A 23105-nucleotide genomic window follows, 5' to 3' on the forward strand; every position below is an offset into this window, starting at 1 on the left:
ACATTGGAGATGCCCTAACTACATAAATATATTAACTATATAATAATCTGATTAACATGTTCCAATAATTGATTTAATTTCTCTTGACTACATGCACGCATTGTTTTATTTATTATGATGTAGTTCCTAGTTCCTTCCAGTGTTTGATACAGGCTACAAAAGTGGAAGTCTCATACAAGCTAACACGGACAGTCAGAAAATTAATCAGTAATGAAAACCATAAGGTTTTTTTAAACCACTAATATAACATAATTACGTTGGAGATGTAGTTTGATGGAAACAATAGATATTTAGGAGTTACGTACACAAAAGAAAGAAACGAAAAGAAAAAAATACTAATAATTATGATGCAAGTGATTCAACATAGAATGTAAATACAACATTACATAAGGCTCATTCCGATCAATTATTGATACATATATATATATATATAACATTATTATCAATATATATTAGGACGCACACATCATCGTAATACTTTCAGATTTTCTTGGACGCCAATTTTCGGTACATCTCGTCGACTTGTACCTGTATAATGGAACGTTAGTGGACTGAACTAGTCTATGAATTTTGTCTACAAAAATTAAGGTCAAACAAAGATAATTGGAAACCTGATAATACTTGAGAAGATTGTTCCTCTTATTCTTGAGCGTCGCAGTCACCAAGTCTCTCTCTAAGTCGAAAGGTTTTATCTCCACCGTCACTGCTTTGATGTACTCAAACCTTTTTAGCTGTAGTATTTTATTTGTTCAAATCCACGACTAAGTAATGTTAGTATCTATTTATTTTAATGGAAGAATTTTCATGGAGACAAAAGATCAAAAGAATTTAAACAAACCTTGTTCTTCTCTGCCGTGGACTTCAGTTCTAAAATGATGTGTTCTTGCAACTCCGTGAGAGAACATAGTTCTTCGAATGGTTTATTTAAACCGAGATCTTTAGCCCACCGGTTCACGACTTCAGGGTTTGGAACAATCACCGCGACAAGCATTGATTTGAAGCTGTCTCCATAAACCCATATCTAAGAAAACAACAGACAGCAACTAGATGAAAACTGAGGAGAAAGAAACCCTAAAACGGCATGCTTGCTTGCTTCACAAGAAATCATGATCCAGAGTTGAGAAACTTACCTCTTGGACAAGAGAGTTTTGACCGTAGATGTTTTCCAAGTTCTCAAGAGCAACGTACTCTCCTTGAGAAAGTTTAATTAAATTCTTTTTACGATCAATTATCTTGAGCACCCCATTTGGTTGAATCTCACCTATATCTCCTGTAAGAAAAAGATCAACACACACATCAAGACCAATCAAGAAACCATAATCAGAACATTCTAGTTTTCTTTCAATCATTCACTCACCTGTATGGAACCATCCGTCTTTCAAGACTTCATCAGTAAGCTCGGGGTTCTTGTAATATCCAGAAAACAAACATTTTCCTCTTATACAGATCTCGCCCGCTGGATTTTCACCGAGTGGGTCGTAGCCCATTTCAGCCACCTCCTCAAGCCTTATCTCGTTGTAAACCGCCGGTATACCGACTGTCCCTAACATACACATCTCATCCGGTACACACAAAGCCGTTCCTCCAAGCGTCTCCGTCAGACCTAATCCAAACAACCACATCAACATTAACTTTCCTTGGCATGCACGAAACCTAGAATGTATGGGCATGTAATATATATATATACCGTAGCCTTGGAGGACAAAGCAACAACAAGTAACTCTCAAGAACTCTTCAATCTCAGGGCTCAAAGGTGCTCCTCCAGATATTAGCAACCGGATTCGACCTCCCAATTTGTCTCTAATCTATTAATAAAATTCCAAAACCATGGAAAGTATGTTTTTATGTAATGACCAAAAAGAAAAAAAAAAAACAATATTTGGACTGTCTTTAACCTTTCTGAAAGCAATTAAATCAGCCATGGGTGAAGCTTTGCTATGCGAGTATCCACGATTCAACCATGAAAGCTTGCTGCATAATCATTTAGTTTTGTAATGCTACATCATTAAAGAACAGAGAAGAAATAAAAAAACAGAGAAAGTAACGTTGAAGTTGCTTACTGTTTGTAGAGAGCATTGAAGATAAATCTCCTTCTAGGGTTAAGTTCCTGAAGAGCCTTTTGAATACCCTCGTGAATTCTCTCGAACACTCTTGGAACTCCAGCTAGATAAGTTGGTTTCAATTCTTGAATGTCATCACGTAACACATTCAAATCCTACACAAAACACATCAACATATATACTCAATTATTCATTTGCTCCATAATTTGATGAATGTTTGTGTGCCTTAAGAGATTTAACTACATACTCCATGGTAATAGCCAACGGAAGCCCCTTTGCGAAAGAAGTATTCCTCATTCATACGGTCAAGAATATGAGCCAGCGGCAAGAAGGAGAGATACACATCTTCATGTGTCATCTGCTTGTATTCAAGCCACACAAAAAAACAAAGAAATATGTCAAAACTAAACAAAAGATTAAGCAAAGCGACGACGTTTAATGGTAAATAATAAAATTTCAGCTTCTTCACATGGCGTGGGATTAATTTAGGTTTATGTTTAGGTTTAATAACCTCCCATTGTTTAGAAACGAATATAATCTACCATAAACATACGTGCATTAACTTTTCTTTTGTTAAAGATGAATCTTTTGTTACCTTGTCTTCGAACTGGTCCATGAAGAGATCCACCCCAACAACGAAAGTCGCCACCGCTTCGTGAGTCAAAACCACACCTTTAGGGTCACCACTCGTGCCGCTTGTGTACATTATGGTGCATGTGTTAAATGGTTTAGGTGGACTAATCTCTTCCGGTTTCTCACGTCCCTGGTCAAAGATCAAATATTCAACAAATATATTTTAATATGTACTTTGTGAACTCTTTTTTTTTTTGGGTCAATAGGCACCTAACTCATTTAATTCCATGCATATACACAATCCCAAAAAAAAAAAACAAATGCCGTCATATTTGGTTTAGCATGTGCATGTCATTAAATACCTCAAAGAATGGTCCGACCATGTGTAATTATAACGTAAAGATATACTATTACTATTCAGTTACAAAAAAAAAAGGATATAAGATTACTATTATTAAGAAATTAAGACGAGAGGCCAACCATATGAAGAAAATCGAGCCAAGAGTACGTTTTGACTCCAATTTCTGAAGCCTTGATGCTATCTTCTTTGCTCACATTAGTGAAGCAAACTATAGCTTTTAGCCGTTTAGAACATATGGAATCTGGCTCAAGAAGCTGAATTTCAATAACATAAGAATAACAAAAAGTTTATTATTCAAATAGATCTATATTTTTTTGATCAAAATAGATCTATATTTTTAAATGTATATTTAACTAATATTAAATTTATTTCAAAAAGCCTAACCCCTTTAATCTTGGTGTCTTGGACGAATACAAAATCGATTTCCGCGTGATCAACGATATAATCCACGGCTCCAGAACCTAAAGAACCAATGTTTTTGTTTGAGTCACGTGTATTAGGACCAAGTCGCAAAATTTTGTATGGCCACAAGAAAGCAGAATTTAACCTACCCAATGTATCATATAGAGGTACACAGATTAGAGTGTGAGCTGCACAAGCCTAAATATTTTTACAAAGTTGGGTATATGTTTATGGGGTAAGAGCTTTTGATATATACAAAATATGAGATTTAAAAAAAATAAAATTGAGAGAGATGGACCTCCATTGCTATGATCCACTGAGGACAATTAATTCCATAGATTCCCACTCGACACCCCTACATATATGCATAAACCAAATTATTTCAATACATAAATTAGTCTCCAAAGAACATTTAAGTAAGTATAATGAGTTTAGTTTATGAGGACGAGGTATATAGATATATATTTAATAATATATTTACAGGCTCAGCTCCGAGAGCACGTAATGCAGAGCCAATCTGCAGAACTTCTTCATATGCTTCCTTGTACGTTTTCCACACATACGGTCCAACCTAATTGATCCGTAAACATATACGTATAAAACAGTGTGTACACATAACTTTTTAATCAAGTATTTCGTTGTAGTATATATTTTAAAAAATCACCTTCTTATCTACGATTGGACGCCATCCAAGCATCTTGTTGCCAGGGAATTTCTCCACAGATTTACTAACAAAACCCAAAAGAAATTTATTAACAATAATTATACACAAAAGGTGATAATTAATTATCTTATGAGAAAATATAAATTTACGACATACCAGAATATGTCCCAAGCAGTGGTGATATCAGAATCTATTGGAGGAAACCCTTTTTCCGACAAAAGATTCCGGTACACCGGACCTACTGACGGCTTCCCGTTTTCCCCTTTGACTCCTTCTTCCACCTTTGCCGCGAAAGACTTCATTCTCTGAAGACAAATTCTAGAAGCTATTTACTTGATGTAAAAGAAATGGAATAGACAGAAGAACCATAAGTGTTTCAAAAAAAAAAGAGACAGAAGAACCATAAAGATACGATATGATGGATCCAACCGGCGTACGTAAAATATGAAAATATAACACTGCCCTAATCGATGAATGGTACAAAATGTGAAAAAATAATTAAAAAAAAAAACACTAAGGAAATAATTTGGTTACAAAATGAAGGAGGATGTTTCTAAAAAAAAAATAAAAAAAAAGAGGGAGGTTATCATATTTTGCATTTTGTATTATTATAATCGTTGTTCGAAAACAGATATAAAAGTTTCATATATTATAATAATTGTTAAGTGTGTATTTAATGTCACCAGTTCGGTCCACCTAACAATACCGACTACAAACCCAGAGTTGATGCAGCTATCTTAAACACTCTCTTTAAATTTGACACTTATTTTGTGATTTGATAAAGGGTTGTATCAACTATATATATATATATATATATATATATATATATATATATATATTTTAAGACAAAAAATAATTAGATTACATGCACTTAGTTTCAAAGGAAGTATGAGTAGTTTCACTAATTCATTTGAACTAAAATTATAACTAAACTAATTCACTAAGTCATGCCCTAAACGGGAGAGCATGGATAACCTGGCTTCATTCTCTTTATCCTTCTTTTCACTATCTTCTTTAATTAATGAGTATGAAGAAGCTCTAGAGAAAAAAATCAATAAGTATGAAAGTGATGTAGTTGTAACGATCTCCAACCAATGTATGAACTTTCATACTTAAAACACTTTAAATCTTCCATTATCTTTTATTAATATCAGGGTAAACATAGAAATATTTTAGTCTCTCTCTCCCCATCCACGTTCAATAATAAAATATAAAAGAAACCATCAAAAAACATTGAGATCTTTTTTTTTTGGGCAAACAATTTATTACTTCAAAGAGTCTAATACAAAGATAAAGATACTAATAGAAAAGGGAAAACAGAACAAAAAAAATAACTAATAGAAAAGCAAAGGTTAAGCAACCGACCTTAGCTTAGTTGGTACAACAAAGGACTGTAGTAATGTACATATACGTCGCTGGTTCAGGCAGGTCGGATTGTGTTCTTCCCCAGCTGGAACTTTGTTTTTAAAAAATGTAATTGTTTATGATTTTTAGAAATGATCAGAGAGAAAGTAGAATAAGTTGAGGAGCTGAGAAATGGTTGTTGGTTTATATAATAATATTGGAGTTGGTTGATACAGGCGAGGCCAGTATCTTTCATTTCAATGTTTTTATTATCAGTCTTCAATTTCAAATGTGTAGATAATAAAAGAAGAGAAAAAGTGAACCAAAACAAAATTGACTGATCCAACCAATAGATTTCATTAATTAATTATTGTCCTATATACCTATGGTGTTGTCTGCCGAAAGTTGATTTTTCCATAAATTTTCAACTACTGTTTTCCATTAATTGACATTACGTCTTTTATAAACACACTTCTTTATGAGTTTCTAAAGCATATCATCATGTGGAAATGGATAAAAACTGTAAGATACGTACGTCGAGTAATTGAGTCTCTTACTACTTGTGCAGGATACGTCGAGTAATAGAATCTCTTACTACTTGTGCAACTTGCATTATACTCGTGAGAATCAATTTGCAAAAACAGTGTTTTATAAAACGATTTGTTTTTTTTTTTTTTGAAAAATGATAATTAAAAAACGATTTGTTACGAAAGCTTTTTTGACATTTTCTCAAAGTAAAACGTCGTATGGTTCATTTCCTAAAGTTGGTTTGTATATACTATTGCATTTACCGTACGTCACGTGTTTACAATCCAGACGCTTATGCAGGGTATAGTTTTATACAAGACAATGATGACTTTGTAAAAAACAAACAATGCATGATCTCGATTCTCGATTACCAAGTCGAAACCGCTAGTTAATCGATCTATTCGGTATTAAAAGCCGCAAGGACCTTGACAAAGAAAACCACTGGTTTAGTATTTCGTTTTCTATATTTATAGATTTCAAAGATTGTGACAATTTTGGTCGTTTATCTTTTGAATATGTTAATAGAGCAATCATGCGATATTTTTAGCTTTATAAGATTTTTTTTTCTTGGTTCGTACATAATATCAATGCATTCACATTTATTTGCTCGGGTCTACATATTTAATAAAACACAACTGAAAAGTATCACCGAAATTTCTGATAGCTTTTAATATGGATGTTAGTATTAAAAAAAAACAAGTGAGCCAAGTCAAATCGTATAAGGTATATATAGGTAGATAAACCTTTTAAGAATATTAATTCTTATAAAATCTTTTCTGCGACCGATTTATTATTTAAAGTGAATAAAGTATATTTTAAATTATATGTTATGAAAAAAAAATTATATGTTATGAAGGGTTGAACTAGTTATAATAACTTGTATGCTTATCATTATTATGCCATGTATCGGTCAATTACAAACGATTAAATTTCAACTTTTTGTTTAATGGATTACGAAATAATTTTCAACTTTTTGGTTTGTCAACTCACTTTCTAATTATTGTTTGTTCCAACTTCTAACTGTTTAATTTCAGCGCAGGTCAAGAAGAAAATCAATAAGACCGGCGGCCATTGTTTTGAAATCGGCAAATTGCTAATAGTCAACAGAGTCAAGGGACATTAGATTGTTTTTTCCCCCATAAACCTATATACTAATGGGTAGTAAATATTTTAGCTAGTTCTGTACGAGTAGAAAATATTTTAGATAGGTTATATGTCTATTATGAATCCTCCACACATTTATTTTATTTACATGTGGAAATAAATTATTGTACTTTGGAATTGGATTTCCAAATAGAAGTACGACATTAAGAACAAAAAAAAACCTAATAAGATAGCAGTATGTTTCAAGAAAAAAAAACCTAATAAGATAAGAAAAAGGGTAACACTCATTAAATATCTCCAACCTTCAATGCAGACCATTAATATCAACAATAATAAAGAAATATAGGTCGATTTTTTTTTATATGTTGAATTAGATGAAATGTAACGCGTGGACAATAGAGGACCGTTCGCATTAATATGTGTCCCAGACTCACGGTTGTATGGCTCAATGAACAACTGAGTTGCACGAATTGAAGCTCTTCTGCAATTTGCCAAATCCAAATTTCATAATTGTTGTTAAATTCAGTCATGTAGTAACCAATAAGAGAATAGTATCTAAAGAAGAGCCAGCTGTATACACAACTTCTAATTCATTCCAAGTCAGGCTTCCATACCTTCTAATTCACTCAGAGTCTCAGGCTTCCATAATAACTTCTAACTCACTCAGAGTCTGGCTTCCATCCTTTTTCTTGTTATCTTCAGATATCACATCTGTTATCTTATCTTATCTCCATCTCCAAACTCAAACTCAAACTCAAACTCAAACTCATTTATGATCGTAATACTGAGTTTTTAGTTTGAAACTTTTACTTGCTAAAGAAATTAATCAGCAAAAACCTGTAATTTCAGCAGCTGCGCAGCTAAATTTTATAGTATATAGCTTATTAAACCACTATTCAACCACCTAACAAGGACTGATTACCAAAAAACTTAATTACCCTTAGCATTTCCTAATTACCAAAACACCACAAAACAAGCAGTCTTCATATCTACAAGTGACATGATTTTTCCTAATTATATTAGGAGGATTAGTTAAACTAACCTTGCCATCTATCTACCACAACCAAAAGTCTTTGTTAACTTACATCTAGTCTACCTTTCATTTTCAAAACAGAGCTTTTAGAGCTCATCATAGTCTTTTTTTTTTCTAACTTCAACTTCACATGAAAGAGCTTAGTTGTACCTCTGAAGCATCCTTCTTCTTCTTCTGTTTTAAGTCTGCTTTTTGGCTCTGAAGCTCGAGAATCTTGAACTCAACAGCTTTCATATCTTGTTCAAGTTTTTGCCTTTTGCGAACTTCCTTTTTCATCTTTTTCGCATTATCCTTTACTCTATCCTCTGTACGCACTTGTTTTCTTGTGAGAGAGAACAACATGTTGATCCGAGATATAGGCGTTGTAACATCAAAACCATACTTCTCAAGCTCGGCAAAGCACTCTTTGAGTCTCGCAAGTGTGCTTTTGGGAGTGTGAGGCTGCAGATTATTTACTCTCTCTAACAAACTGGAAAAGTTCACCATCCCACCCACTGCCAACCCTTCACGGAACTCTTCTCTTTTTTCGAGCAACGGGATGAAATGAGGACTCTGCTTTGCTGTTTTGTAAACTTCCATTGATTCAACTGCTTTCCAAATAGGTGAGCGTTTAGCAAAAGGCAGAACCATTGTTGTATCTTCACTTGCTCGAGTTTCATCATGGGCTAACTCTTCTGGATAGATCAACGCAAAAGCAACATAATGAGAAAGTAAAAAAAAAAAATGTTTGAACGGATACATCTAATAAAGCTAATGTAATAAAGAAATTTATAACAAAAAAAAAAAGAGAAGTATCTTACTGGATTTATCAGAACCGTTAGATGCTTTTACTCCAAGGATCCAAGAAGAGAGGGTCTGATCATAATCACCGTCGAATATAGTGTTACTAGTACCAGCGACCATAGCCTCTGAACCATTGCAAGCCTCAAGTATAAGTTACTTACTCATGTATAAGCTACTCAAATATATATGATAAGTATCTTACTCGATTTATCAGAACCATTAGATGACTTTACTCCAAGGATCCAAGCAGAGAGGTTTTGATCATAATCATCATTATCACTTGTACCAGCGATCATAGCCTCTGAACCATTGCAAGACTCAAGCATAAGTTACTCAAATAAATGATTAGGGAGAAAAAGAATACACCAATTAATATAGAGAGGATACATGCCAATTTATATCGACATACCAGTCTTATCAAGGTTTAAGTTGTGTGTTTTCTTTCTTTTCATTTTTCTTTTATGAATATTTTCTTTGCTGTATTGTTCTTCAGACACCTGCATCAAAAAAAAAACATCCTCAAAAAATAAATATAGGCTCAATAAACAAAAAAAAAAAGTCCAAAAAATTTGACATGCAAAGAAGAAAACGGTTACCTTGTTTAGAGATCGGACCCATTTAGAGCCGGTCCAGTCAAAATGAGGTCTCAGTTGCTTTTTCTCGAACTGGATCATGTCTGGTGGAGAGTCGAAGTAAACCAAGAATTTATCATCTTCCTCCATCTTCTTTATGATGACACCTTTCCACCATCCATCGTTGTGATCAGCGTCCACCACCGATCCTTCCTCGAGAACCACGCTCAGATCATCAGGTGGAACCGGCCTTATGAATCTCTCTTCCACGGTTTCGGTGAAAGGAGTTGAACAGTCTTCTTCGAGCAGCGTGGTGTAACGGACTCGGAGCTTCTTGCGTCCTGATCTCGTAGGAGTTTCCTCGAGGATAGCTCTGTACCAAGAACCTATGTATCCTTCCTCTTCACAAGAGACTTCCACTTCACAGTCTTTGGCAATGGAGAACTTTTGATCTTCTTTATCTAGATTTTTCATAATTTCTCACTCCTTTAATATGAAACTGAAACTAAAAAAACCACTTCTCACTTGTTCTCCTGAAACGAAGAAAATGGAAATTTCTCGAAGTGCTTAGTGGAAGAAGACGTTCCTCACATGCTTTCATTGTGTGGAAGAGTTATTGTTTTGGCGCTTAAAATTATTGTTAGCCCAAACTAAATATTGGGTTGGGCCTTAAGGTAACGAGCTCCGTGATATATATCTGAATAATATTAACAAAACACACCATTTCCTATTTTAAACTATATAATTCTTGACAAAAAAAAACTATGTAATTCGATTTTAAAAAATTTCTATACCAGCAACAACTTAACAATTGTATCATGTAACACTATAATAATTGGCAGCAACGTTTTTAAATTAATTTAAAGATAAACTAGCTTCACTCTTTTAGATTATCTCAAAATCAGCAAACATATTTTAAAAGTCACAAAATATTGATTCTAACCTCAATAACGTCTACAAAAGACCGTAAGTTATCATCAACATAGATAATAAGATCAACAAAAGATCTAGTTTCTGTTTAACTAACATGGTAAGCATAACCATATTAGCTAGCCAACATGGTTAACTCTAGATTTTGATTTACTAAAACAGACGTTAGAGCTACTACTTGATAGTTTTGTTTTCTTTTAAACTCCTCTTACCATGGAGCCGAGGCAGTCTCAAGAAACTCAAGTTCCACATCTTCCATCTTTTGCTCAAACCTTTCCCCACTTGCTTTCATTTCAACTACCCTCTTGTCAGCTGCCTCTTTCTCCTCTCTTGCAACCGCTTCTTGTCTCTGCAGCTCAAGCATTTTGCCTTTCAACACATCCATTTCTTCAGCTAACTCGCGGCTTCTCTTCTCGTCCTCATCAACCTTCTTCTCAAGACACTGTTTCTCCTCTGCTATCTTCGCTTGCTCTTCTTTGAGAGACATCATCTTGCGGATCCGAGACTGAGGTGCACCAATGTCGAAACCGTACTCCTCTAGTTCCACAAAAGATTCACTGAGACTACAGAGAACGCTCAAGGAATCATGGGGTTTCAGACCTTTGACTTGTTCTAGAAAACCATAAAAGGACACCGTCATGCCAACCGCTGACCACTCACGGTGATTAACATATTCAGCAGCAGCAGCAAGCAGTGGGCTGAAGTGAGGGCGCTGTGGCATAGTTTTGTAACCCTCCTTCGCTTCAGGACTCTTCCAGTACGGTGACCTCTTTGCAAAAGGCAAAGCCTTCAGCAGCGCTGGTGGTGGTGTTTCCTCAACACTAGCAGCAGAATTCATCATCATCACGTTTGGGGTTTGATGAGAGGAAGATGACGACACCTCTGAATGTTGATTAAAAAAGCAGAAAATGATTTTAGTATATTGAGAAAGAAACTGATCACATCTGAGTGTTGTTCAGACATACCAGTTTCATTCACATCTGAGTGTTGTTGTTGTTCTTCTTCTCTTCTTCTTTTTCTACTCAGAACTTGGTTAGTCTCCTCCTCCTCAGGCATCTGCATAAAGAGTGTGTAAGACCATCAATCGATAACGATCATGGAGGCTATAAGATAATAACTTGTCAAAAAATGATTTATGTTTTCAACAAAAGAAATTTTTTACCTTATGTGGAGGGATTGAATCATTTTTTTCCAAGCCATTCTGTTTACTCCTTGGCTCTGAGGATAGCTGTCCTTCAGTTTCAGTCGGTGTAGCAGCTATAACCGGTGGTGATGGTGTTACAACTGGAGCAGCCTTCTTGTTTCCTAATTCTCGAGTTGCCTATTTTCACATAACAAAAAACTTTAAAACAAACACCAAAGACATGATAATAATGAATGAAAGCAAACAAAACTATAATGAGTGGTGTAAGTAACTCACAGCAACAGTGAGTGTCTCATCAGGATTGAGGGATGATCCAGTCACATGCCTTCTGGCCCTTTTAGAAGTCACTACTGTCTTCGGTTTCACGCCCTTGGAAGGTGGTGTCTCTTCCTGAAAAAGAGCATCAGGACAAACTTCAATTCAGACAAGAACTGACAACTAGTGGAAATGGAGATTTATTGACCTTTGATACGTCATGCCAAGCGCCATCTTCCCACACCTTCAAAGGTCTAACATCAGACTGACCAAAAAAGTGTTCCTCCTTTTTAGCCACCAAAAAAACCTTGTAGCGTTTTCCAGTCCGAACTTCCTTCACCAAGCCTTGGCGCCACACCGAACCATGAAAGGCCTCTACACGATCCATCACAGTATACTTTTCTTCAACCGAGGAAGGAGGAGGCGGTTGGGGCCTAACGCGGCGAGGATCAACGGTTGTGTTTGGCCTTGCCTCATGGTTACAGTCCTTGACAATGAACTTCTTTTCACCGTCCACTTCAATCTCTTTGATCAGCATCGCCGGGAATCACGCATCCTCCGCATTATCTACTGAAGAACTAACTTCCACCATTCTCCCAGGACAGAACATAGACTTCTTATCCACTTCCTTCAAAGTTAACAAACACAGAGAAATTAAAAAGTCAAAAAAACCTTTTTAAGTAACAAACAGAGAATTTACAAAGTTAAAACCTTTTTAAGTGAGTGAGACACACATACACCTTTTAAGTACTACTATTCAACTCAAAAAACATTAAAAAAGACAAAGATTCAACAACAAGAACCTCGTACCTTGAGATCTGGTCGGACCCATTTGGAGTCGGTCCAGTCAACATGAGCCCTGAGATTTGTCTTCTCGAACACGATAATGTCCGGCGGTGAATCGAAGCAGACCAAGAAGTTATTATCCTCTAACTTCTTGTTTATAACGACACCAGTCCACCACCCATCTCTGAGGTAAGCGTCCACCACCGTTCCTTCCTCCAGAACAACGCCGGCGTAATCTTCCTCAGGCGGAACCGGTCGGAGGAGACTCTGTTGGACGGCTTCGGTAAGAGGAGACGAACCGTCGTCGGTTAGTAAAGTCTTGTAAGTGACAGAAAGCTTCTTGCGACCTGAGAGGGTTGTGTTTTCCTCGAGAAGAGCGGTAAAGTAAGCTCCTTTGAGACCTTCCTCTTGAGAAGACACTTCTACCTCACTCCCTTTCACCATCGTTTGATTCTCTGTACTCATTGCTCGCTTTCAAAATCAAAAGTCCCGCTTTTTCTTAGTCCAAAGAGAAACACAGGAAACCCTAAAGATCTACAAAGAGGAGGAGGACAGCTCATTCACTGAGTGTGCAACCGAGGAGACGTCATATATGATAATATTGCTTTGATTGTGTGTGGAAAGATGAAATCAAATTTTCATTTTTCATTTTTCTTTGGCGCGATAAAATTTCCAAAAAAGGGAAAGATCTATTGGGCTTTATTAATGAGGCCCACGACTTATGCAACACCTGGCCTGCTAATCGTAATTAGCTGCCTGAAATTGAAAGGATATGATTAATTAGTTAATTAGTTTTGGTAGTTTAAGTAGTTTTTAATTAGTTAATTAATTTTGTTAGTTTAAGTAGTATTTAATTAGATTTTTGAATAATTTTTTTTATTTTAAATATTTGTTATTCAGTTTTTTTTTTATAAATTTTTATGCGACTTCAGACAATGATTATAACCCGGTCCGAACCGAATCCAGAAAAAACCAAATTGAATCCGATCCAAAATTTAATCAAACCTGAATGGGGGACTTATGAATATAATACTGAAAATCAGAATCAACCGAACTAAACCCACCCGACACCCATGCCTAATATATACTTCCTCTGTTTTTTTAATATAATTCGTTTTAGAATTGTGCACATAAATTAAGAAAATCATTAATTTTTTATATTTTCTAAACAAAAACATCATTATTTATTTATCTAACCACAAATTAATCAATAATAAAATAAAAGGTATATTATCATTGATCATATAACATTAAATTAATAAATTTTACATAGAAAAACGAAAAACATCATATAATTTGAAACAAAAATTTTTTTTCTAGAACGAGTTATATTGAAAAAAACGGAAAGGAGTAGTAAAGTCACTTTTTAACTGAAAATTATTGAATAAACCGAAATAAATCGAAACCAAAACCGAAACGCCCACCCTAGATCCATCCATCCATCCGCCAAGACACTGAAAAAAGGGCAATGGGCCTCTGGGTCCATTCCATATAACTCTTTCTTTTCTTTTTGTACCTCTCAACTAATAAATAATTTAGTTTGAGAAAAGCTCTTCTGCGTTCTCTCTCTCTCTATTACATCTCAATCAATCTCAAAGCTTATTCGATCTCTAGAATAGTTATGAGTAGTTGTTGTTGTAGTAGTAGAGATCGAATCAGCGATTTGCCGGATGAGATTCTTGGCAAAATCCTGTCATTAGTTCCGACAAAGGTAGCTGTTTCCACATCGGTTCTGTCCAAGAGATGGAGGATGAATAATCTGCTGGCTCATGTAGACACGCTTAGCTTCGATGAGTCCATGGTTGTGTATCCCAACGAAGAAGCAGTCAGTGGTTCTTCAGATCGCTTTTTAGAATTCCTAGACAAGACATTAAGAAACTGTCCCACCAAGACGATCAAGAAGTTCTCTCTGAGTCATAGAGGAGGCCGTTTCACTAAGTCCCCTGCTGTCTACGGTTGGATCTTGAGTGCAATGGAGGAAGAAGAAAGTTTATTAGAAGAAGTACACTTGGAATGCACCAGAGTTGAAGTTAGTTTAGAGAGAAAGTTGTTAAGGAGCAACACACTTGTTAAGCTCACTCTATCCCGTGAATATTGTCTTGAAGTCGACCGTGTGTACTTCCCTGCCCTCAAATCACTTTCTCTCTTAACTGTTGGAGGCCTTGATTATAACAACTATCGCCGCCTCATCAAAGGCTGCCCTCTCCTTGAAGAATTATTCATAACTGACATCGGTGCTGATGCTGTTGATCCTTATCCTCCATGTTGCACAGCCTCTGTCAAAAGTGCTTCCATCAAACGACTTGTGGTCTCTGTCGATATGCCGTATGGTGGTCCTCGTAACGAACATTCTTTTCGAGATTTACATTATCAAAGTTATGTTAAAGCACCAAGTCTTGTCTACCTTGACTATTCTAGTCATGTCTTTATGAATTATCGCTTTCTTGATTTGGATTCGCTTGCGGAAGTCAGACTCAATCTCAAGTTATGGGACCATCACAAGCCTATATATGGTGATGTTACAAACCTAGCTGCGGGTATAAGCAACATTACTACCCTTCACTTGTCTCCTGATTCACTTGAGGTATGTATGTAACTGCTAGCTACCCACCATGGATTGGTCTCTCACCTTGTATATATGCTTCATTATAGGCGTTTCATTTCTGCTGTAAATCTATGCCGGTGTTCAAAAACCTCCTTGACTTATCTATTCAGAGCAACAAGAAGAAATGTTGGCAAGTAATGCCACTTTTGCTTAACCGTTGTCCAAATCTACACACTTTAGTCTTTAAGGTAATTTTTTGATCTTCTCTCTTCTTCTTCTCCTTCTTCTTCTTGTTTATACATTCTCAAGATTGGTCTTTTGGTGTTTTTTCAGGGTCTTGTGCACAGAGTCACGGATAAATGCGGAGATGCATGCGCTTGCACTCCTAATAACAAACACAAGAAGAAGATGAAGAAGAAGAAGAAGAGTAAGGTAATATCTTGTTTATGGACATGTCCAGTGAAAGTGCTAGAGATTGTAGAGTATGGAGGTTCTTTTCAAGAGCTGAAACAAATGAGACATTTCTTGGGAAAGTTGGAATGTCTTGAAACCGTGAGAGTTGGTGGTATTGATGCGGACAACACCATCGTCTTGCGGGCTAATTTGTTATCTCTCCCCATAGTTTCATCAAATTGCAACAACATCCACTTCATCTGATTCTTTTCTTTCTCTTGCTTTCTCAATATCTACTGCCTTGCCTTGTTGTTTCCTTTATTTATTTACAAGCTCAAAGATATGGATATATGTTTGAGAATAAGAGTTGTAATATGATGTTTCATTTTAAGACAATTTTGTTGTATCAAAACAGTAATGCTTTATACAATTTTCTGGTTTTCCGTTCTCAAGTCTTCCTCTTTCTCTGTTATTATGCTATTCTGAGCAGACCGTACGGAGTTGCTACCCTCTCTCACTTGGCTCAATTGGTGAAAAATGTTAGCCATTGCTTGTTTTATCTTGGTCTCTTTATTGACATCACCATCAATTTTTTGATTCTTGGAACAATTCAACAACGGACAACTAGTGCAGTGTCTTGACTGATATCACTGGGAAAAAAAAAGAAATTGCAAATTACATGGACAGTATTGCATTTAGAGATCAGATGCTTTCAATTTTCTGGGGCGCTTATGAGCTGGTGAAGGAGTATCTGATTGTCTTCCAGGACCCTGTCGGATTCACCAAAACAATATTGTTATTGAGGTTTAGGCTCCAAATTGATATGAAAAGAAAGACCAGACTCTGTTCTGGATTTACCTTCCGCTTTGGTTCCTTCTTGATTGGTCTTTCAGCTGTGAACACAGACAGACACACACCTTGCAAGTTAGATATGGTGAAGTAGTACATAAAATTCTGAAACGAAGGAGATAAAAGAAATGTACCTCCAAAACCGAATGGCTCAGATGCGAAAACACGATCCTGATCAATAAATACAAAGAATTAGAGATATATATCCATAGGAAAAGATGAAACTGCAGTAAGAATTGGAGATTCAAGATATGATGCTGACTTTTGGAGTATCTGGCATTGCGCCATATGTCCCTTCACGGTGTGATGAACCTTCTGATTCTTTATACTGTAGCTGAAATTACGTGACACACCAAAACCAGGCCATAATAGGATACAAGTTGTGAATTTATGCGAGATAGGCTTTATATATGGAAACCTGTATTATATAGTTTACCTGTTTTTGAAGATTCAGTAGTGTTAGAATTTCTTTCCGTAATTCAAGATGCTCATCGCATACAGTTTTTGTAGGAACCTTTGGCTTTAAATTAACCTGTAAAACAGAAAACTCTATACACTAAAACTCCATTTTGGAAAAAGTCTAAAAGGCAGCTCTAATCGAAGTGAGAGTGCCCTTCAAGGAGTTAGTTAAATCTTATTCCTCAGTCCATAGAAAAGATAATCAAACTGAAAATGAAAAGAGCTAAACAGAACAAGAAGCGAAAACAAACCCCGAGATCTTGCAGAGTCTGCTCAACGCGCTTGATCGTTCGAAGACCAACAGCAGAGCTTGCAGCTTGGACCATTTGTTCAAGTCCATAGGTTCTCAAATACACATGAAGCTGGAAATTTGACAAATTCACCAGAAGAATCAGATCATTGGAAACCCAAACGAAAAAAGCATAGAGAGGAAGAAAAGGACACTCACCATGCGGAGAGAAGCAAGGGTAGAGGCATAATCAGCCATAGTTAGTGTTGATGGAGCTACGGCAGTTGCAGGAAGTTGAGAGTTGGAAGATGGAGATACACTACCGATATTCTCATTCGCAGGTACATCAGGCTCCGCCGCACGCTGGACATCCAGAAACACCAATAGTTTAAGAGACAATGTGATGAGAACAGAGTTCTGATATGAATCTAAGGTAAAAGGGTATCACCAATCATGGTAACCAAATTTCATCTATTGTTATTTAGTTTATACGAGTGAGCACGCTGGTTGTAAGAAAACACTTACACGCGCAGCCAAACGCATCTCTGTGATTCTCTTAGCCTCAGCAAGAATCTGTAGTTATGGGAGATGTGTAAGAGAAAGCACAGAAATAATTTACACTTGCTTGGTTAAAATTAAAGAAAAAAACCTCAGCATCTTTCTTTTCTTGGTGTCTACTCTGGGACAAGACCATTGACAATGCACGTTTGCGCTCTCTATCGCGTGTCATATCATACGGCTCCTGTTTAATGCCGAGATATTGAAAAATAGTATTTAGAGAGATGTTTTCTCCAACAGAACACAAGGATAGGTTGCTAAAATAAACTACAAATATTAGAGTTCTTCTTAGTTTGCTAAGAAGAGATATAAAAGTGGAAGTTGACCTTTATAAGAGGATGGTTTGCCAACTCTGCTGGAGACTGAGCTCTAGCACGCAGCAGGGCCCGAGTTACTACAAAACAAGTTAAGTAACACAAAATTAAAAACAGAGAAAACAAATGGAAGGACATGGTGTAAATGAACGGATAAAGTTTCAGACCATACCACTATAGTAACGATCCTTCAATTCCTCTAGAGTCCGGGATAACGGAAAGCGATCAGCAATCACAGTGAAACGGAGATCAAACCTTTCACACAATTCAAATAACTGATCTGTCTCTTCCTTGGTCCACACCTACAAGTTAGGAGCACAATCAACAAAGTCGACATTATCTAGAGCAAGCATGTACATAAAATAAAAGCATGAGCATACACTTACAGGGTCCGTTAAATGGTTTTCATACTCATCGTCAGTGTATTTCAAGACATCAACTGACTGCACTCACACAAAAAAAAAGAAGCGAATAAGAATCATAAACGGAGAGGGGACAGTAAAACTAACTCAAAACGAGACTGTAATAATAGAGACTCATCAAGGCAACATAATAAATACCTTGTTGTACTTGGCAAAGGAATAGTCACCTGATGGTGGAATATCATTTACCACTCTAACCTGTAAAGATATATATATGCACTTGGCATTAGAAAGAATCAAATTTCTCAACCTTTGTGTAATAACGTTCCACAGATAAGGAACTTACCCAATGGTAGAGCTGCAAATCATCTTTTCTAGCAGAACTTTTGACGGGAAGCCACTGCCAAGCAACCTAAAAACAAAGAAGCGTTCTTCTTAACATATCAACACTATCATCAAACCCACAATAATCATCTCAAAGAAAGATGATAAAGTCTATAAATTTAACCTTCTCATCAGGTGGAGGAGGTCGCTTCAACTGGGTAACATCAATCGAAGGCATAAGAGGCGCAACGCCGCCCGTAAGCGCATAAACCTGAAATTCAACGAATACGACGAAAGTTAACAGCTTTAGAGACTATTAATCGATTCCATGGGTTGTTGAGAGCATTAACCTCGCGAGAGATGCCATCGGGTTTTCGATGTGACTCCTTCTGGGGTCGAGATTTCTTCTCCTGAGTTAGAGACAGTGGCGTCTTCGGCAACCCGAGGATGTCCTTCGCGTCCGTACCTCCCATTCCGATTAAGGTTCCGAGTTTAACGGGTAGCTATCATCCACTCCAGAAGCTATACGATCTTCGATTCGATTGGGATCGATTCAGAATTTAGGGTTTCGACGACGACGATTGGGGATTTCGAGCGCGAAATGATGCTTAAACCTTTGGAGTCAGTTAGAGAGTTCTTTAGCCTTTGTAACGACCTTAAACGGTATCGTTTCACCAGCTGGGCCTTTGCAGGTTACGTTAGCCCAGATAATGTAACTAAACTTTAAGCAAGCAAAAGACATATTGACATACGGAGCACAATATGACTTATAAATAATTTTGTTATAAAAATACTAATAAATTATATCATGTAATATACAAACTGTAGTTTACCAAATTCCAATATACAATTTTGGTAATTAGGAAAAACAAAGTATTATATACAGGTTTACTGACCAAAATGGTCAGGTTAACCAAAAAAGCTAGAAGGTTGTCCAACCACATTGACCGGTACGAGAAAGGATTAGATCGGAAAGTGTATCTTCTCCTCTCAATGTTTCTTGGTGAAGATGAACTCTTTTCTTTCTCTCCGACATCAAAACCATGTTGTAAGAAGAACCATAATGACCTATTGACCTTGCTTCTATGCTGCTACAAACTCCATGTTGACACTCCAGCACTGGCAATTTGGTAAATTCACAGTATTTACCAAAATTATATTTCATTGTGTCTTCACTCTTCCACCTTGTGCTTTTTTGTTTCCACATTCAACAATAGTTGTTAAGACTATATACACACTGACACAAGCGCACACACAAACTCACAGAGATATACATATATTGTGTGTATGCATGTCTTTGCACGTAAAAGTGACTAGACACGCAGTTTACAGCTATAAAAGCATCTTCGACGTCAAAGACACATGGCGTCGATAGTGATGTTCCTTAGAGCACTGATGAGTTGCCGTCTTACGCCCAACGAGGAGCCGACCGCGGCGGCTTCTTTGTCAGCGGTGAAACTTTACAGAAGTGTTGCCGGCGATCATCACGAGTTTATTATCGAAACTACGTGTGGGGCGAACGATATGGATGAAGGGTTTCACTGGAACATCATCAAGAACCACTTGTTGATGTAAGTTTGTGAAGCGTATTATATAAATAAATCCAGTTCTTGCATAATATTATGTTTTCTTATAACGTTTCTTATCGTTGGATCGACCATGCTTATATCACATGATGTATACGAGCGTTTTGGACTACCAAGTTGTAGATGTGCTTAAATATGTTGAGTATTTTTTATATCGAAATAAATCATGTGTTGTGATAATTTAAAACCAAGTTGGGCTATGACAAGCTCAATTTTGTGAAAATTGATATAAAATAGTTGTTGATTTTCGATCACTACAAGAAAACGTAACAGTAACAACGGCGTTTTACGAGGAAATAATTTCCTCGTAAATTTACATACGCTTTACAACGCAATTACGACGAGACATAACTTCGTCGTAAACTCCATGGTAATTTACGACGAAACGTTTTCGTCGTAAAGTCAATGTAAGTTTACGACGAAAGTACGTGGAATGCGAAATAGTTGTAAACGTTACATCGACATTACGACGAATCGTGTTACCGTTATATAAAGGTGAAAACGTGTATTCAATGTGCTTTAACTTACCTAAATTCGTTGTAAACGCGTTGTAAATTTTCTATGTAAAATCCATGTAAAACTTACCATATTTCTCTATATATATGTCATTTCCCACAACTCTCTTCCTCACAACACACAACTCTCTTCCTCACAACACACAACTCCTCATTCAGCCACCAATTACTATTTCGAAGATAACGATAACGAACATGAGTCATTCGTCTGTCTGCCAATTCAGTGGAGCGACAAGGAGAAAATGGAGGGAAGTGCAGTTGGTTTATACTTGAGTGGAACCTCCGATCATCGTCAAAGGTTCCTCTCAAGTACAAACCAGCTGCACTTCCGTCCACTTTCTCCTTGTCGTTCCACTGAATTGGCAGACAGACGAACGACACAGGTTCCTTATCGTTGTCTTAGAAATAGTAAATGGTGGGTTAACAACGCAATTACGACGAAACCAACGAAACCAAATTTCGTCGTAAACCCCATGTAATATTACGACGTAAGTACGTCGAAAAGAAAACTTTACATCAATATTACAACGAATCATGTTACCGTTATATTTAGGTGAAAAACTTATCGAAGTTCGTTGTAAAGTCGTTGTAAAAAAACTATGTAAAATCTATGTAAAAGTTTCCTTGTAAAATCGTTGTTATATTTCAACTACCCAACTCGAAAATTTCTCTATATATATGTCATTTCCCACAACTCTCTTCCTCACAACACACAACTCTCTTCCTCACAAGACCTAAACGGAAAAAAAAAATTTAAAAAAAAAATAGAAGAAAAAATGGTCGGTGGCGGTAGTATTTACGAGTTACGAAGTTGGATGTATTTGCACAAAGATTCCGACGGGAGAGTGACGAATGCATTTCTGAACGGGCTAGAGACATTCATGCACCAGGCGGGCTGTACACCGATCACGCAGGAAAGCGGTAAGATGTTCTGCCCCTGTTCAAAATGCAAGAATTTAAAATTTGCACGTAGTGAAACTGTATGGAATCATTTAGTAAACAGAGGATTTACACCACAATACTACATTTGGTATCAACATGGAGAGGGTTATGGGGGAAATGAAGCTAGTAGTAGTAATGCTAATTTTGAGGATGCTCATCATAATGAAGAACTGAATCATGTGCATAATGAACATAATTATCATCAAGAGGAGCAGATGGTAGATCATGATAGGGTTCAAGATATGATTAGTGATGCATTTTTAGAAACAACTACAACAATAGCAGATGGAACTGGAAATGTAGAAGAACCTAATTTGGATGCAAAAAGGTTTTATGAAATGCTAGATGCTGCAAATCAACCAATCTACACTGGTTGTAGAGAAGGTCTCTCTAAATTGTCTCTAGCAGCTAGGATGATGAATGTTAAAACGGATCATAATTTACCTGAGAATTGCATGGATGCATGGGCGGAGTTGTGAATGGTTCGATCCTGTTGTGAACCGAGGGATTCGGTATAACAAATTTGGTGTTGTGGATGTCAATTTTGGGAGAAGATACAACAAATTTGAGCCTTTCATTTTAGCTTCACAAGCCGAGCAAGTTAGCTTCCTTCCTTATCCTCGGCTTCGAACTTCCGGGATAAACTGGGTAACTGCTATCAAAGTTACACCTCGTGGACGCATTGTCGTTGGAGAAGAACCGCCCTTGCAAGAAGAAGACGCTATCACTGAAGTTGAGGTACCAGAACAACCAACTGATGAAATCCTTTTGATCGACCCGCAAAACTTTCAATATGAAGATATTCCCGAAGATGCGACAGATGAAGCACGTGAAGACGAGTTCGAGAGAAGCGACGATGATGATTGTAATGATAGTGATGAGAACGAAAACGATTTAGAGTGATGTAATAGTGATGAGAACGAAAACGATTTAGAGTGATGTAATATATGTATCAAATGTTGGATTTCTCTATTGTAACATTTTCTAAAAGAAAGAGTAAGAAGTAGTATGAAATAAGATATGATGTTAGATGATATGTGACTTTGGGGTTTAGGGATTTCATTCTCGGTGTTTAGGGTTAAGCGTCGTAATTTCGTCGTAAATGGAAAAACGCGGGCCTGGTAATTTCGTCGTAAAACGAAAAACACGGGCCTGGTAATTTCGTCGTAAATGAAAAAACGCGGGCCTGGTAAATTCGTCGTAAATAGAAAAACGCGGGCCTGGTAAATTCGTCGTAAAATTACGTCGCTTTTACGACGAATCCTAATCTATATAAGGAGACGCCGAGAGCGAGGCTGCCTCGCTCATTCCTCCCAAATTCCTTTGCTCTCTCTAAGGTAAACTCTCTCTTCTCTCTTTTTTTTTTTTTAAATTAGTTTAGGTGATTAGTTAGGTAACGGAATTAGTTTAGGTGATTAGTTAGGTAATTAGTTTAGGTGATTAGTTAGGTAACGGAATAATATTTTTATTATGTCGTAATTGATTAAATT

The 23105-nt window shown here is 36.6% G+C and overlaps 6 protein-coding genes across 12 annotated transcripts; 2 read left to right on the forward strand and 4 right to left on the reverse strand.

The window, feature by feature from the left end:
• Positions 1–315: 315 nt before the first annotated feature.
• LOC106436387 (long chain acyl-CoA synthetase 1) lies at positions 316–5657 on the reverse strand. 4 transcript variants are annotated; one of them, XM_013877352.3, is made up of 18 exons: positions 5426–5657; positions 4217–4365; positions 4061–4124; positions 3878–3967; positions 3695–3751; positions 3546–3594; positions 3379–3455; positions 3114–3248; positions 2656–2823; positions 2308–2418; positions 2061–2215; positions 1896–1971; positions 1688–1805; positions 1358–1603; positions 1131–1270; positions 839–1021; positions 612–731; positions 316–528 (listed from the first exon to the last, which is right to left on the reverse strand). In XM_013877352.3, exons 2-18 carry the CDS (start codon positions 4360–4362, stop codon positions 481–483), a joined length of 1983 nt encoding a protein of 660 aa, XP_013732806.2. In that variant the 5' UTR covers positions 4363–4365; positions 5426–5657; the 3' UTR covers positions 316–480. The 4 variants fall into 4 exon arrangements, with proteins under 4 accessions (XP_013732806.2, XP_022574700.2, XP_048635408.1 ...); XM_022718979.2 differs by having other exon boundaries at positions 4217–4378; positions 5426–5585; XM_048779451.1 differs by lacking the exon at positions 5426–5657 and adding an exon at positions 4498–4678.
• A 1815-nt stretch (positions 5658–7472) lies between these two features.
• LOC106436381 (DUF724 domain-containing protein 3) lies at positions 7473–9995 on the reverse strand. Of its 3 annotated transcripts, XR_002664396.2 has the most exons (7): positions 9449–9958; positions 9262–9349; positions 9055–9153; positions 8870–8977; positions 8220–8743; positions 7651–7873; positions 7473–7517 (listed from the first exon to the last, which is right to left on the reverse strand). XR_002664396.2 is itself a non-coding variant. In XM_022718980.2 (6 exons), exons 1-6 carry the CDS (start codon positions 9896–9898, stop codon positions 7859–7861), a joined length of 1284 nt encoding a protein of 427 aa, XP_022574701.2. In that variant the 5' UTR covers positions 9899–9958; the 3' UTR covers positions 7473–7858. The 3 variants fall into 3 exon arrangements, 1 of the variants encoding a protein (XP_022574701.2); XR_002664397.2 differs by having other exon boundaries at positions 7651–8743; positions 9449–9995; XM_022718980.2 differs by having other exon boundaries at positions 7473–7873.
• Positions 9996–10104: 109 nt separating this feature from the next.
• Positions 10105–13122, reverse strand: LOC106436386 (DUF724 domain-containing protein 6). The gene is given in 6 exon segments (XM_048781092.1): positions 10105–11236; positions 11320–11410; positions 11517–11675; positions 11775–11888; positions 11962–12381; positions 12564–13122. Coding segments are annotated over 6 exon segments (1899 nt in total). The 5' UTR covers positions 13005–13122; the 3' UTR covers positions 10105–10562.
• A 939-nt stretch (positions 13123–14061) lies between these two features.
• Positions 14062–15929, forward strand: LOC106436388 (F-box/LRR-repeat protein At1g48400). Its single transcript, XM_013877353.3, has 3 exons — positions 14062–15123; positions 15192–15332; positions 15418–15929. The coding sequence occupies exons 1-3, from the start codon at positions 14161–14163 to the stop codon at positions 15739–15741; spliced, it is 1428 nt and encodes a 475-aa protein (XP_013732807.2). The 5' UTR covers positions 14062–14160; the 3' UTR covers positions 15742–15929.
• LOC106436389 (SWR1-complex protein 4) lies at positions 15817–19201 on the reverse strand. 2 transcript variants are annotated; one of them, XM_013877354.3, is made up of 16 exons: positions 18923–19200; positions 18757–18843; positions 18595–18660; positions 18447–18506; positions 18273–18329; positions 18059–18188; positions 17899–17966; positions 17664–17756; positions 17540–17587; positions 17234–17377; positions 17037–17147; positions 16763–16858; positions 16589–16660; positions 16461–16497; positions 16336–16370; positions 15817–16247 (listed from the first exon to the last, which is right to left on the reverse strand). In XM_013877354.3, exons 1-16 carry the CDS (start codon positions 19043–19045, stop codon positions 16173–16175), a joined length of 1302 nt encoding a protein of 433 aa, XP_013732808.1. In that variant the 5' UTR covers positions 19046–19200; the 3' UTR covers positions 15817–16172. The 2 variants fall into 2 exon arrangements, with proteins under 2 accessions (XP_013732808.1, XP_048635409.1); XM_048779452.1 differs by having other exon boundaries at positions 16029–16247; positions 16336–16497; positions 18923–19201.
• Positions 19202–19917: 716 nt separating this feature from the next.
• LOC111215969 lies at positions 19918–20318 on the forward strand. The gene has a single exon (XM_022720227.2). The coding sequence runs from the start codon at positions 19935–19937 to the stop codon at positions 20145–20147; it is 213 nt and encodes a 70-aa protein (XP_022575948.1). The 5' UTR covers positions 19918–19934; the 3' UTR covers positions 20148–20318.
• Positions 20319–23105: the final 2787 nt, after the last annotated feature.

This window comes from Brassica napus, chromosome A5 (assembly GCF_020379485.1).
Source record: "Brassica napus cultivar Da-Ae chromosome A5, Da-Ae, whole genome shotgun sequence".
Classification (NCBI taxonomy): Eukaryota; Viridiplantae; Streptophyta; class Magnoliopsida; order Brassicales; family Brassicaceae; genus Brassica; species Brassica napus.